The sequence below is a fragment of the Cynocephalus volans genome, chromosome 11 (assembly GCF_027409185.1).
Source record: "Cynocephalus volans isolate mCynVol1 chromosome 11, mCynVol1.pri, whole genome shotgun sequence".
In the NCBI taxonomy this organism is placed as follows: Eukaryota; Metazoa; Chordata; class Mammalia; order Dermoptera; family Cynocephalidae; genus Cynocephalus; species Cynocephalus volans.
Genome location: NC_084470.1, coordinates 17494737 through 17511518, shown reverse-complemented (window position 1 = coordinate 17511518; position 16782 = coordinate 17494737). Strand labels below are relative to the sequence as shown.

Below are 16782 nucleotides of genomic sequence, written 5' to 3'. Positions count from 1 at the left end.
GTTTTAATCTTCTGTTTCTTCCATTCCATCTGCCTCTGTAGGAGCCATCTGTTTGGTTTACTGAGCTTGGTCACCTTCCTTCAAGGTATGCTCTTAAATACTTTGTGCTCTCTTTCAGGTCAGGCTTTTGGGACTGGTAGGCAGTTGGAGGTAAGCGAGTGAATATCCTCAGCTCTTGGGTTTCCCTAGGTATAAGTGTGAAAAATTAGGCCTCTCCCTACAGCTGGAAAGGGAGCAGTTCAGACCAAACAGTACTGATATCCACTGTTAGCAGGCTCTCTCAGGGATGGACCAGGCCAGCTCTCTCCACATGCTGAAGGGATTTTCTCTTGGCTCAGCAGCCTGCACCCCTAGAGAATATCAAAAGGGTCCTTACCAGCTACTAGTATTTTTACCAGTAACATTCAGAAGATGCCCTCCATAGACTCTTTGTCCGCACAGTCTACTTGGGAACTCAAGGCTTCGTTCATGTTTGAGCTCCACATCAACTCCAGCAGTGAGCCACACTTGTCTTACTGTGTCACTGGGCAGAGCCATGAACTAAGACCACCATTTTTCCCGAACCCTACTCACTGTGTCACATGTAATTATTCACCATCACTTAGAATGAGAATGCTTATCTCATCCCCTCTAATGAGAGAGACTGTATCTCTCTTGGGAAGGTCACCAGAGAGAATAAAACAGTTTCCTTTATTTCTAGTAAACAAGAGTCCTGGATAATTTTAAATGTGTACTATAAGTCTCATGGCGATTGCCTGGAGCAGGCAGATGTGACACGTAGCAATTAAAAGTGATACTGCTAAGGCAAAGATGTCCCCTGACCCTTGCTACTAGAGGACAGCAGAGATGGAAACTGCCTCAACTGTAGAATAGAAATAGGGCATTCTTCCAGTCCCTTGAATATGTCCTGCTCCTCCTTGCTCAGAGCCTCCCGTACCGGTCCTCTCTGCCTGCACTACTCTTGAACAACTGCCTCCTCCACCAGCCCAGCCACTTGTTAGTCTCCCTTCAGAGTTCAGCTGAATGTCACTTCTTTTAAAGAAGCCTTCTGATTCTCCAGACTAGACAATGTCTTCCCTTCAGAAAGTGATCTCTGATCCTGCTACTACTTCTCCTTCCTAGCACTTAACACTAACATTTTTTGTTGGTTTGTTTGTTTTTAGGCAAGTCAAGTGAAGCAGTGGGAGTAGAAAAGGAACAAAGAAATCTGTAACTGGTTGTGATCAATTACTTGTAAACACCACTCAGACCTGCCTGTTTTTTCAATTGTGCATTTAATGTATGTCTTTCCAGCTAGACTGTAACCTCCATGAGGGCAGGGACTGTCACTTTTGTGTCTTCCTAGCACATACAGTTCCAAGCACATACTGAACTTTCAATTACTTGTTAATTGTATAAATGCTGAAAAACATGAAAATATTTATAAGATTGAGATAAAATAGAAGGAAGAGTAAAAAGGAGCAGAAATGGATCAAATTAAAAAGAAAAGAGATGATCATGTGGGATCCCAAATGTGGCAGTTAACATAGGAGGCTAAAGACAAAAAAAAGTGCGAGAAAGTATGAAAAAGATTTTAAAAGCAAATATAAAAATCAAGATGAGACAGGTTTAAAACAGTTTTTATAGCTGAGCCTGAGATGTTTATTAACCTAGTAGAGGGGTAGAAGAAAGCCACCATCCAGAGTGGAACAGGCCTAGTATGTTATACAAAGACATAAAAACTCAGAGCCTACAGAGTTGACACATCTTCAAGGAAATGACAAGGTAACTCACAATCTTAATATACTGTGTTTCTCCTGAATACAGTTTAGCTTTTTTTCCCTAATATACCCATTAAAGTGAATTCTCAGAAAGAGATATATTCAAATAAATGTTTTCTTTTTTGTGAGAATTTTAGACAAACACATACCAGTAATATTTAGCTATGCCAATGATAAAAATTTTAGGGTAAATAATTCAACTCTGTATTCTCTCTCCCTTCAGTTAGACAAACAGTCTCATTTTTCTACCAGAGATGCGACCAGGCCATCAAAAAGGGCTTGTGCAGAAATCACATCACTGTTCAAGGTCAGGACCATTTAGTCCTACCTCCCAGAGAAGAGTTTTCACCATCTGAGAATCACAACGAATCAACCTAGCTAAACAGTGGAAATGATTCCCATTGATAATGTGCAGATGATGTCATAGGGAACTCAGGAATGATTTTTTTTCTTTAACTTATGAATGTAAAATTAACTATCCTGCCTTTTCTTTGCATCTTCTGTGAAGGAGTAAAATTAATAAAAGATGTAACTAAAAGAGAAGAAATATGTAACCCATATTTTTTGTTTTTGATAATCTAGAGTTATCTAAAGATACATGTCCAGAATATTAAAAGAAACATATTTAAGAAGGAAGAGATTTTTAAATGCTAAACATTTTTTTTCAGTAAGTAATCTTATGCTTATAGTACAGATGCAGGCTCAAAGACAAAGAAAGAGAAAAAGAAAGAAAGGAAAAAATCAGTTGGCATTTTCCTCCTAGAGTGTGTTTTCTACCCATAGAACTATCTTTGTCTCTGAAAACTCAGCTCAGTTCAAATCAGCACAGTAGAAAGTCACAGCCTGCACCATAATTTAATCATCACAGACATGCAAGAAATATGTACACAGGCTATTCTGTAGCTGCTTCTGTAACTCCTTTAATGTGTCATAGACAATGTCCCATGTCAATAAGATATATAACCACACTACTATTTTTAAGTGACTGTACAATGTTCTACCCTATGAGTATGCTTTATTATTGGACAGAACTTATTTCTAATAGCTATATTAAACACCCACCCACGTGTGTACACATGTCTGCACACCTGTATAATTATTTTCACACACACACAAAAAGAAGAGAACTGAGGGCAAAGGGCCTGCATTTTATAAACCAATAAATATTGCCTGATTGTTCTCTGAAAAGGCCATATTAATTAACACTCCTCCCAATGAAAAACAAAAATACTTTTTTCTATATATTTCCCCCAGTGCTGAGCATCATCCAACTTACTAATCATGACAACAGAATGGTAATAGACAATGATGGATAATATCATTTTTAAGTGTGTATTTCTTTGATTACTGAATGTGGGCAGCATTTCATAATGGTCATCTACTTATGAAATAACTGTACTTCTGTCCTTTGTCCATTTTTTGTCATTTTATTAATTTTTCTGACATATGCTACAAATTGTTTTTATCAATTTGTCTTTTAAACTTGCTTATAGCATATCTCTCTCTACACATTCTAATATTTTATATACTTAAATTTATTATTCTTTTTCTTTAATGGTTCCTAGCTTTAATATCTAGCCTTTTTCTATCCCAATATTATAAAAATATCCCATATTTTCTTCTAGTGCATGTCATTTTATTTTAATGTTTTATTTGATATTTAATCAATTAATTAATTTTGTTTGGTGGCTGGCAGTTACCAGGAACCGAACCCTTGAGCTTGGTGTTACAAGGCTGTGCTCTAACCAACTAAGCTAACCAGCCAGCCCTAATGTTTTATTTGAACAATGCATTAATTCGCTACTAATCTGCAATCCTGTGGCATCCTTGAATTCTTTAAAAAATGACTTACCTAATTGTTGAGCCCATTTAATGGCAGTACCAGTGTCTCCTGCATTGCCTTCAGCTAAGCAAACGACTTCTTGCCCAATCTTCCACCCAATTAATGGATAAAAGCCTTCGGAAGCACAGAAACAATGTAAGTCATATAATAAATACATAATTCATTATAGAGTCTTCTACAATAGCAGGATTTGATTATCTCAAAAAATAGGAAACTGCCTCTGAGGTAAGACTGCCTGCCTTCATCGAGAAAGAAAAGGTTCCTATGAGACTGGTATGCCAGAGAACTAACTATGCTATTGTGTTTATCTGTCATTTCCTAACAGGGCTACTATATAGAAAAAACCTCATGGAAAAATAAACATTTTCTAGCTTCCATTTTCCCAGTTAGAGGAAAAGAAAGAGATTGAGGGAGGATGAAAGGTAGGAAAAATATTTTAAAAACCACCTCTTAGTAACCATGTGAGGGGAACAGAGCTCAAACTAAGGGTCCCCATCCTACAGGACACAGTTCCACAATATAGATTTCTTGGTTTAAACATCCAGGATTTCTTCTATTAGGGAGAGCAAATTCTTATAATTTGCATTAAAACCCTAAACATGCATGGATCACTAGTTGAGAACTACCACCCAAAAAAATTCACACAAAAAAAGAAGAATTTTCTAATACATAGAAAAAAATTTAGAGCCCTAGTAAGAAGTTTTAAACAAATATAACTTGTATTACAGATAAAAATATTCAAAAAGCTGATTAAAATATCCTAATTCTTCTGAATTTTTCTATAACATCTTTCTTGTTTTTTTATGCTTTTAATTTGAAGAAAATAAAAAGAAAATGGAGATTAACTATCTCTAAGAATAATAATGAATGGTGTTAATATCCTTAATGAAAAATGAGAAAATAGTAAAAGTATCTTAAAAGTTAAATATGAATAGAAGTGATATTTTATTAAAAACAGGATAAATTCTAACTACTTACCTCCGACAGTCTGTTGAGGGTTATTTCCAGTATTAATGTTCAAAAAAGTCCCAGTTCCCATGGTTAATTTCACATCTCCTGTCTGGAAGCAGCACTCTCCAAACATGGCTGATTGCTGGTCAGCAACCTACCAAAAATGTTCAAATGTAAGACCTACTGCCCTTAGCAGTTGCCCATTTCATTATATCCACTCATTCTCTTCAAATAATTAACATTTTATTTTCTTTGGTCCTCTTCCTTAAATTAAAAAAAAAAAAAAAAAAAAGCCAGAGTGAGTAGGTAGCAACAACTATGTAAGAGTCTATCTAGGGCTAACACTGTGTAAATAACTAACATGCCTCAGAAATTTTTAATGGGCAATCGATTTCATAACTTTTAAGTATCATATAAATAATCTTAAAAATGAAAGTCAGGATAAAAACTATAAAGAAAAAAAACTAAGATTTTTCATTTTCAACTTATAGAGGTTTCATTCTTCAGTCAAAATAACTGACCTCACAAATTTCTCTTTTACTAAGAGTGATAGGTGTATGTCTAAATATAAATAGAAGTTAAGTCAAAACTATCCATTTCCCAACCATACATTTCTGTTAAAAAAAATTATAACATTTGGTTCATATAGTTAATTGTAGATACATCTACAACAATAAGTTAAGGACCAAAACTCATCTAAAGAACCCTTAATAATCTATAAATCTTCCAGCCACACCTTAATTTAACTCTGAACCTATCTCTAGATTGAATAAGAATGATGCTCTTTAAATGACCATGAATTTGTAACTTGGGAATAAATTTCCTTTCCCTCGCCTGCTCCCCCCGCTGCTGTGGAGACCTGCCATCTGGGGACAGGTGGTCTATACTTCCTGCTTAAGCTGTTACAGGAAATCAAAAGCAACATCTGAGTTTCCACACAGCCTATTAATCAGGTGGCAAATTCTTGGGCTTCTCCAACTTCTGACTCTCTCATCTAGCCAGAGAGATTATAATCAAGAAAGGACCCTTATAAATCAAAAACATCAAATTTTTTCATTCTTCCACAAGCTTCTATACCAGTAGATGCCATAAAATGTAAGTGTTATAAAATGTAAACACAATTTTCTCCTTTAAATTGTCCTATTAATGTTCATGGTTACACCGTATTGAATATAAACTAAGCATTGGCCCCATCACTGTTTTTTGTATGAGTATCAAATATAAACCAAACATTACTCAGAATACAACATCATTAAAAAATTTAACAGTTTTCTGAAAAACAATATATAGGTCAGAAAAGGTTATAAAGTGCTTCCATGGTAGAAGACTGGCCCAGTGGTCCCCTTTCCAGAATATAGAGGATATTTCTGGTTATATCCAGGGCCTTTAACTTAAAAAGAAAAAAAAAGATAATTTAATTTTATTCTGCCAAGGACCTTTTATTTCTCTTAAAGCTAGTATTGACTATTCACATATATTCATTTAGTTTATCCTATACAAAGAAAAAACCTCAAGTTTTCTACTTACCAAGGCAGCTATTGGTATAGGCACACCAAATATCTCTTCATCCACTGATCCAAAATTATGGCTTCAAATAAAATTGATTTAAAAATTTAGTTATAGTTCTAGAAATATTTATCCTAAAATTCAGAAAATAGTTTTTAGCATAGGCCAAAAGTTACATAATGAACATACAAGCACCTCAAACATGTAATAAATACTTTTCCTTACCAAAGCAAAATGAATTGAAGGACAATTTTGCTTGGTTTCTATGTCTGATGTTATTATTACCTTGTGTCCCTCACGGGAGGCAGGATAGAGAGTGGTATCGAAAGCAGGGAGGTAATGAACCCACTCCAACACATCTGAGCATAAAAATATATCATCAGAATATACATTTTCACATATTTCAAACCTATATACATATTTCAAAACATCATATTACACATGATAAATATATACAAGTTTTATTTGTTGATTAAAAATAATTTTTAAAAAGTTTAAAAATCCAACCTAAATTACACAAAAATCGGTGATTCAAAAAGAAGAAGAAAAACTTTTTACCTCATACGGATCAAAAAGTCCTGTTGTGCTGGCATGTGAAAAATCCGTGGCATATTCAGAACCTAAATTCACATTGGAAATAATACATTTATTATCAGGTAGTATAAATCAATACCTATCCCTAGTTTGTAATCTAGACGATAATCTGTCCTCAAATTCATTCCAAAATGTATATTTCCAATGTGAAGTCTCCAAAGCAATTTTCCACTTAATCTGTATGAACTTTTACAGTTTACAAAAACACTTTCATACACATTGTCACTTTATGATACCCAGTTTAAAGATGAGGAAAGAGAAGGTGCTACGTGATGGGTCATAGTTACAACCAGTTGCAACGTGGCAGATTTGGCACTGAACTCATTTTACCACTCTTGAAATCAAGACTATTCCCTAGTCTTATATGTGAGGTTTCATCATGATTCTAAAATCACCCTCCTTTTACAACAAATCTGAAATAAATCTAGCTTTACTGCAACTTGTAGTTTTTAGGTACCAAAGAACTATGGGAAGGAAAAAAAGGGGGGAAAGTAACTTCTACTTTTTTTAGGTAAATCCCTTCTCTCAGTCAAATTTCAGTTAATTAAGATAGATCTATCATGTCATCTTTACCTTTCGTGAGCTTATATAACAACCAGGTATCAAGAGTCCCAAAGCAACAATTTTCTTCTTCAACTGCCTTTTGCACCTTGAGAACACAACAGCACAAAATCAATTCAAAAGGCTAAATTATTTTATAAAACAAAAAAACTAAATTATAAAGTGCATGATTAAGTGCAGATTAGTAGATATAAACCCTTTTTTGGTAAAAATGGATATGTGCATAGAAAAAAACAATTTCTAGAATATATTCCAAATGGTTCCATCCATTATTACAGGGTATGAGATTTAGTGTGGGGGAAGAGGGGAGGGAGACTTCCACTTTTTATGTAGTATTTCTGAACATCTTCAGTTTTACACCAAACGTGTTACTTTTATGATAAAAAAACAAAAGCAAAGTACATTTTTTTTTTTATTTAGACTCACAAATACACTCATATAGCCTAACACTGGGGTAGCACACTATGGTTCATGGGCCAAATCCAGCCCACTGCCTGTTTTTGTACAAGGTAAGAACGTTTTTTTTAAATTTAATGGTTTGAAAAAAAAAAAAAACACTAAAAGTAGAAGAGTATTTTGTGACACATGAAAACTATGTGAAATTTAAACTTCGGTGTCCATACGTAAGTTTTATGGAACACAGCCACGCTCATTTGCTTATGAATTACCTATGGCTGCTGTTGTGCTACAGTGACAGAGTAGTCATGACAAAAGCATTATGGCCCTCAAAGCCTAAAACATCACGTCTGGCCTATACAGAAAAAACTGCTTGTCCCTGACCTAAAGCATGCCAAGGGGAACAAGAGTGTCAGAACCTCTTTAGACTAGCTAGTAGAGAAATTGAAATGTTGGCTAGGATGTTATTAACACACTGGAAAACAATTTTGAAGCATGCTCTATCACCTCTCCACCTCTTTACTTGTCCTCCAGACTAGCGATTCTTGGCTCTGCTCAGCCCTGCCCCAACCCCCACTCCTCCACACTCAGTCTGCAGCACCCTGCGGCTGTCTTCCAGAGAGCCATTATCTCACAGCACCAGTGCTTTTCTACCATACCCTGAGTTCCCTAAGGGCAGGGACAAAATTTCATTCATATTTACAACCCCAACACTTAGGAAGATTCCTGGCATATAGCAGATGTTTAAAAAAAATGCTTAAGTAAATACCTGAAATGAAAAGAATAGCAAACAGAAACATTAAAGACTAATTATACTTCAATAGTAGAAAGGATTAATAAAATGACAACAACATGAGTTCAAGAAGAGATCATTTGTAGATTATTTATAACAAGTATTTTGAAGATTCCATTCAAGAGTTTATACCACTTAAATGCTTTAAAGTACTATTATTATATTCCAAACTCCTGCTAAATTTAGAAATTTTTATTCTAAAATTTGTTCTAGATTCAACTTTTTTCAATAGCTAAACGTTAATCTATACTTCAGAGAGTAGCACAATGCCTGGCAGGTAGTAAGTTCATTTGTCTGTTCGAAAAATATTTATGAGCCAGGCCCTCTGATAGGTGCTAGGCCCTTGTGAGATTAGGGGGACAAAGAGTAGATATCAGGGCTTCCTATGGCAGAAGGAACAAGGTCAACCCCCTTGCCCTGAATTAGGACTCCAAATGGTTCTACCCTAAAAGTAAGGGTAAACCAGAAGGACAGGCTCTCACAGGACCTGCAACTCAGATTTGAATCATCTCAGTTATTAAACCAGATTGAAATAATCCTGGTGCCTGGAAGAATGGAAGAAAGAAATGTAGCATTATGTTAAAGCTCTCATAATTTCTTTTTCTTTTTTTTTTTTGCAACTGGCTGATACAGGGATCCAAACCCTTGACCTTGGTGTTATACAACACTGCACTCTAACCAACTGAGCTAACTGGCCAGCCCCAAAGCATTCATGATTTTTACATACGATTGTGAAAATATAATGTCTAACTCACATATATACATACATACAAATAAGTACACCAGGGATGTGAAAAAAATGAGGAAAAATGGAAAACAAAATTCAAGAACTGTGGGACAATTACAAGAAGGTAACATATATACAATGGGAATATCAGAAAGAAGAAGAAAGAAAGAAACAGAAGAAATATTTTATCTAAAAATGACTGAGAATTTTCCAAAATTAATGACAGACACTAAACCACTGATCCAAGTAGCTCAGAGAACACCAAACAGGATAAATATTAAAAAGTCTACACCTAGGCATATCACATTCAAACTGCAGAAAACCAAAGATGAAGAGAAAATCTTGAAAAAAGGCAGAGGGAAAAAATATCATATGTAAGAAAACCTAAACGGTTGAATTGCTGGAGACACTATGTAGACAAAGTTGAGCATAGGGGGACTTTAGGGCAGTGAAACTATTGTACATAATACTAGAATAGTGGATAAATGTCATTACATATTTGTGAAGACCCATAAAATGTACAACATAAAAAGTGAACCCTAACGTAAACTACAGACTTTAGTTAATAACAATGCATCAATATTGTTTCACCAGTTATAACAAACATACTACACTAATGCAAGATGTTAATAATAGGGGAAACTGATGGTTGTGGGTTTGAGGGAGTATATAGGAACTCTGCTTTCTCTTCAATTTTCTGTAAACCTAAAACTGATCAATAAAATAACATCTAAAAATTAAATATTTAAAAAGTAAGCAAAAGATCTGAACAAACACCTCACCAAAAAAAGATGTAGATAAACATGATAAACATTTTAAAATATGCTCTATATTACATGCCATTAGGGAATTGCATACAGTGAGATACTACTACACACATATTAAAACAATGAGATACTTTACTACTGCACACCTAATAGAAAGGCTAAAATCCAAAACATTGACAATGTCAAATGCTGGCAAAGATATGGAGCAATAGGAACTCTCATTCACTGTTGGTGGGAATGCAAAATGGTATAGCCACTTTGGAAGATAGTTTGGCAGTTTCTTACAAAGCTAACTGTAATCTTACCATATGATCCAGCAACCACACACCTATGTGTTTACTCAAGTGAGCTGAAAATTTATGTCTATATGAAAAGTTTATAGCACACAAAACTTTATAGCAGCTTTATTCATAATGACTGAAAATTGGAAGCAATCAAGACGCTTTTCCAATAGGTGACTGCATAAACAAACTGTGCTTCCTCCAAACAATGGCATTTTGTTCAGCGATAAAAAGAAATGAGATGTCAAGCCACAAAAAGACAGGGAGAAATTTTAAATGCATATTGTTAAGTGAAAGAAACCACTCTGAAACCACATACTGTATGATTCTAACCAAATGAATCTGGAAAATGCAAAACTACAGCAACAATAAAAAAAATCAGTGGTTGTCAGGGGTTTGGAGTATTGGGGAGAGGGATGATTAAGTGAAATACATGGGATTTTTAGGGCAGTGAAACTATTGTGTTTGATACTGTAATGGTAGATACTTTATATGAATAATAATTTGGTCAACATTGGTTTGTCAATTGTAAAACACATGCCAAATTAATGCAAGATGCTAATAACAGGAAAAACTGTGTTGGAGTGTGAGTATATATGGGAACTCCCTATACTTTCTGCAAACCTAAAACTGCTCTAAAAATTAGACTATATTAATTTTTTTAATGGACAAAAGACTTAAACAGGTACTTCACAAAATGATATATGAATGGCCAATAAGTGCATAAAAAGATGATCAACTTTGTTAGTAATTAGGGAAATACAAATTAAAGCCACAGTGAAACCAGGAAGCTGAGCTGTCTAACTCTGTCTCTTTTTAAAGATTGTTTTTGCTACTCTAGGTTGCTCAAATAACTATATGAATTTTAGGATCACCTTGTCTGATGCAAAAAAAAAAAAGATGCTTAGGATTTCGGTAGGGACTGTGTTGAATCTATAGATAAATTTGGAGATTAGTGCAATCTTAATATTAAATATTTGAACTCATGTACAAGGGGACTTCAAACAGTTCGTGGAAACATTCATATTAACTTTCAATTCTATGTTTCCATGGACTTTTTGAAGCATCCTCACATATAGGAGGTCTTTCCATTTATCTAGGCCTTCATTAATTGCATTCAACAATATTTTATAGTTTTCAGAGTATAAATTTTGCAGCCCTTTTGTTAAATTTATTCCAAAGTATTTTATTCTTTTTGATGTTACTATAAATGAAATGTTTTCTTAATTGCATTTTTGAATTGTTCACTGATAGTGTACTGAAATACAATTAATTTTTACATATTGATCTTGTACCCTGCAACTGTGCTAAGATCATTTATTCCAATAAATTTTAAGAAATTGCTTAGGTTTTCCTATATACAAGATCACATCATCTATATCATAAAGATAATTTTACTCTTTCCTTTCCAATCTAGATGCCTTTTATTTCATTGTCTTGTATAATTGCCCTGGCTTAGAATCTCCATTACAATGTTAATTAGATGTGGAGAGTAGATATCCTTGTCTTGTTCCTGAATTTAGGGGGAAAGCATTCAGTCTTTCATCATGGTGTTTGCTATGGGATTGTCATGCTCATAGATCAGGATGAGGAAGTTTCTTCCTTTCATTCCTAGTTTGTTATGTGTTTTTACCATGAAGAGGCGTTAGATTTTGTAAAATGCTTTTTCTGCATCTACTGACATGATCATGTAGTTTTTGTTCTTTCTTCTATTGATACAGTATACTATATTAATTGATTTTTGAATGTTAAACCAACTTTGCTTCCCTGGGATAAATCCCACTTGTTCAAGATGTATAATCATTTTTATAGTAGATTTAACTTACTTGCTAGTATTTTGTTGAGGATTTTTGCATTCATGTTCCTAAGGAGTATCTGTAGGTTTCTTTTCTTGTGATGTCTTTGATTTTGGCATTAGGGCAATACTGGCCTAATATACTGATTAGTAAGAAGTGATTACAATGAGAGGTATTCCTGCCTCTTCCATTGTGAAAGACTGGTGTTAATTCTTCTTTAATCCTTTGGCAGAAGCCATCAAGTCCTAGGCTTGCCTAGGTGGGAATTTGCCACTTACTAATTCAATTTCTTTATTTGTTATAGACTTATTGTTTATTGCTTCTTGAATCATTTTGAGTACTTTGTGTATTTCTAGATAATTTTCTATTTTATCTTAGTTATCTAATTTGTCAGAATACACTTGCTCATGGAGTTGCCTATTAATGCTTTTTATTTCTGTGAAGTCAGCATTAATGTCCTCTCACTCTTTCATTCATGATAATAATTATTTGGGTCTTTTCCTTTTTCTTTCTTTCTCTTTTTTTTTTTTTTTTTTTGGTCAGTCTACCTAATCTTTTCAAAGAACCAACTTTTGGTTTTGGTGATTTTCTTAGTGGTTTTCAGATTCTTCATTTCATCATTTTCCACTCTAATCTTTATTATCTTTCCTTTTGCTTGCTTTGAATTTAGTTTGCTCATCTTTTTCTAGTGTCTTATGGTAGAATGTTAGATTACTAACTTAATATTTTTCTCCTTTTTAAATATAGTCTTCTGTATGCAATATAGTCTTGCTATATATTTCCCTCTAAGCACTAGAGGGAAATATATTTCCCTCTAAGCACTGCTTTATCTGCATCCCATAAGTTTTGGTAAGTTGTGTCTTCATTTTCAACCATCTCAAAGTGTTTCCTAATTTCTCTTATGATCTCTTCTTTGATGTATTGGTTATTTAAAAGTGTGCTATTTAATTTCCACATATTTTTGAACTTCTGAAGTTTTCTTGTTACTTATTTCTTTTTTGTTTTTCTTTTTCTTTTTGTGACCGGTAAGGGGATCGCAACCCTTGGCTTGGTGTCGTCCGCACCGCGCTCAGCCAGTGAGCACACCGGCCAGTCCTATAGAGGATCCGAACCCGCAGCGGGAGCGCCGCTGCGCTCCCAGCGCCGCACTCTCCCGAGTGAGTCACGGGGTCGGCCCTTGTTACTTATTTCTAATTGCACTCCCTTACAGTCAGAGAACATAGTTTGTTTAATTTCAATCTTTTTAAATTTATTAAGTTTTGTATTATGGCCTAGCATATGGTCTATCCTGGAGAGAGTTCCATGTGTACTGGTGAAAAATATGTATTCAGCTGTTGCTTGGTACAATTTTCTATAAATGTCTGTTAGGTCTAGTTTTTATTTGTTGATCTCTACCTAGTTGTTCTATTCATTATTACAAGTGGGGTACTGAAGTTTCCAACTATTACTGTTTAATTATCAATTTTCTCCTTCTATTCTGTCAGTTTTTTGTTTCATATATCTGAGGGTTCTGTTATTAGGTGCATATGTGTTTATAATTGTTATATATTCCTGATGGATTGACCTTCTTATCATTATAAAATTCCCTGTTTATCTCTAATAATTTTTTTTGTTTTAAAGAGTAATACTAGACTTTTGTGTGATATTAGTATAGCCTCTCCAGCTTCTTATGGTTACTGTTTACATGATATATATTTTCTGCTAATTTACTTTTAACCTATTTGTATTTTTTAAAATCTAAAGTGTGTCCCCTGTAGACAGCACCTAGTTGGATCTTGCTTTTTCATCCAGTCTAAAATCTCAATGAGATACCACTACTTACCCCCTAGAATGGCCAAAATAAAAAAAAACAACTGATAATATCAATCACAATGGTAAATGAAATAAAAAACGTTCTGTCATCACTGATAGTGGGTGTGTAAGTTGTTATAATCACTTTGGAAAAGTGTTTTGACATTATCCACTAAAGGTGAATATATATGCATGTCATGACCTAAAAATTCCATTCCTATGTATAGACACAGCATTTTTATGTAGAGAAACACTAAGAGATGCATTATTCATAATAAACTAGAAAAAACTCAAATGTACATGAACAGAACAGATAAACTGTAGTAAAATCATATATTGAACAGTAAATAGCAATGAATACAAGCAAATTAGTTTATAAACAACATGGGTATATTTCACAAACAATGTTGAACAAAAGGAATCTGACACAAAAGAATATAAACTGTGCAATTCAATTTATAAAGTTCAAAAATATGTTCAGGCAAAACTAAAGTACAGTGTTGAGGAATAAACACATAAATTGTAAAAGTAGAAAGAAAATGTGATATAAAGTATCACAGTGTTCTAGTTCTTGATCCAGGTGGTTTTATACAGACATTTGCTCCATAGTACCTCACTGAGCAGTACATTTTTGTTTTGTTCACCTTTCTAGATGTGTTAAGACCCAATAAAAAGGTTTAAAAAAATTAACCAAGTAAAGATGCTTTGTCTTCCATCCCAATACAAAATGGACACAATTTTTTCCTCAAATAATTAAATTACTATCTTTAGTCCTTTTATATTTTTCTTTCCAATAGTCATATCTCACTTCTACATATACACTCTTTTCTTACCTCTGTCAGGTTCTGTAAAATCCAGGCCAATCGCAAAGATGCGTGCTGGGTTGTGAAAGTGAACAAACTGGCTGCGAGAAGTCGCTTACTCCTAGTGAAAAAGTGAAGCACTCGGCAAGAGCTGTGTATCAGCTATTTAAAAAGATGTTTTAGGAAAATACATTTAAGAGCATTTGATATTTCCATATCGATTCTATACACATGAAAACAAACCCAATAACATATAAGTCATCTAACTACTTATAAAATTGTTCTCAGCACTTAAGAAAATCAAGTACAGCAATATTATCTTAAGTGGACTTCGTATTCTAACATATGAAATGCAGCACTTATTTGTGGGAGCTAAAAATAAATAAATAAATACACAAATAAACTTGGCGGGGGGAAGAAGACACAACAATTACAATTCCTTGAAGTTGATATGACAAGAGAACAGATAGGAGGTTGTTGGGAGGGAGGGGGAGAGAAAGGAGGCAGGGATGTTTCATAATGGGCCACAATAATCAACCACATTGTATATTGACAAAATAAAATTAAATTAAAAAAAAAAAAAGGAAAATGTGGTATATGTACACAATTGAATACTATTTGGCCATAAAAAATAAAATAAAATTCTTTTATTCGTGGCAACAAAAATAAAAAATAAAAAGCATTCACTTATGGAGAACTCACCAACTTCTTGTTGAACATACCTACTTCTGTTAATCCCCACACAACCCCCCAAAATAAATTAAAATATTTTAGTTTATTAAAGAAATATAAATTTCTTTTTCCTTTATTTTTAGCAAATATGTCAATCAAGAAAATGTAAACTCAGTTCTTCCTATATTTCAGTTTTGTTCTTTTAAGTTCCTTTTCACCTTGTTCAGTGCTCAAATCTGCATTTCTTTATATTTTACAAGGCATATATATTTTTTATATTATTTATTAAAATATAAAACTTTTTAAAAGTATTTAAAGTGACCACCCATAATCTTTCTCTGATTTGTTATATTTTAAGAAATTACTTAGACTTAAATAGGTTCTTCCTCCTTAAGCATATTATTCCTTTCTTATAAAAAACTAGATTTAGGGTACTTCAGGGACCTACTGTTAAAATACAGATACCTTGCGGGGGCTGGTCACATAAGAAGTATTAAGAGCTCGAATAGCTGCATTTTTAGTCAAAACATGAACAATTAACACCCTTATTCATATATATAACAAATATTTATTGAATACCTTCTATGTACCAAGGCCTTGAAAAAACAAACTGAACAATACAGGCAGAATCCCTGCCTTTTTAAAATTTATATTCTAGTAAGAAGAGAGACAAATAAGTGATGAAATGAACAAAATGAGAGAGTTGGGCCGACCCCGTGGCTCACTCAGGAGAGTGCGAGGCTGGGAGCGCAGTGGCCACCGTGGGTTCGGATCCTCTATAGGGATGGCCGGTGCGCTCACTGGCTGAGCGCAGTGCGGGCGACACCAAACCAAGGGTTGCGCTCCCCTTACAGGTCACAAAAAAGAAAAAAAGAAAAAAAAAATGAGAGAGTCTAAGAAGACAGATTGTAAAATAAACCATTATTTAATGTGCCACCAAGAAATGAATCCTGATTTCAGAGATTTTAAAATACGAAAAAATGTATGTCTTTCAACTCATACATTGCTGGTGGGAAAGTAAACAGTACAGTCACTTTAAAAAACTGTTTGGCAGTTTCTTATAAAACAAAACATGCAATTACCATATGACCTAGCTATTGTACTCTCGGGAGATTCATTTATCCCATAGAAATAAAAACTTATGCTCACACAAAATTCTGTACAAAGAATGCTCATAACACCTTTATAGCCAAAAACTGGAATCAGCACAGATGTCCCTCAACATGTGAATGGTTAAATAAACATGTACATCTGTACCACTGAATACAACTTGCAATAAAAAGGAATAAGCAATTAACATACCCAACAACTTGGATGAATCTCCAGGGAATCATACTATGTGAAAAAGCAAATCCCCAAAATATTTATTTATTTATATTTAAGTTTTTTGGCAGCTAGCTGGTACAGGGATCCGAACCTTTGACATTGGTGTTATAACACCACACTCTAACCAACTGAGCTAAAAGGCAAGCCCCCAAAAGGTTGTATTTTTTAAAAAGGTATAATTCTATGTATATATTTTCGAAATTAGAATATTTTTT

The 16782-nt window shown here is 34.0% G+C and overlaps 1 protein-coding gene across 4 annotated transcripts in view; it reads right to left on the bottom strand.

Moving 5' to 3' along the window:
• Positions 1-16782, bottom strand: part of GK5 (glycerol kinase 5) — a 75281-nt gene that overhangs the window by 31663 nt on the left and 26836 nt on the right. For 3 of the 4 annotated variants that reach the window (XM_063114809.1, XM_063114810.1, XM_063114808.1), the window contains exons 5-11: positions 14600-14731; positions 7228-7303; positions 6619-6680; positions 6346-6419; positions 6082-6142; positions 4582-4708; positions 3613-3717 (exon numbers count right to left, since the gene is read on the bottom strand). In XM_063114809.1, the coding sequence (XP_062970879.1) occupies positions 3613-3717; positions 4582-4708; positions 6082-6142; positions 6346-6419; positions 6619-6680; positions 7228-7303; positions 14600-14731 (637 nt within the window). The remainder of the gene's footprint in view (positions 1-3612; positions 3718-4581; positions 4709-6081; positions 6143-6345; positions 6420-6618; positions 6681-7227; positions 7304-14599; positions 14732-16782) is intronic. The other variant, XM_063114812.1, reaches the window with a different exon arrangement.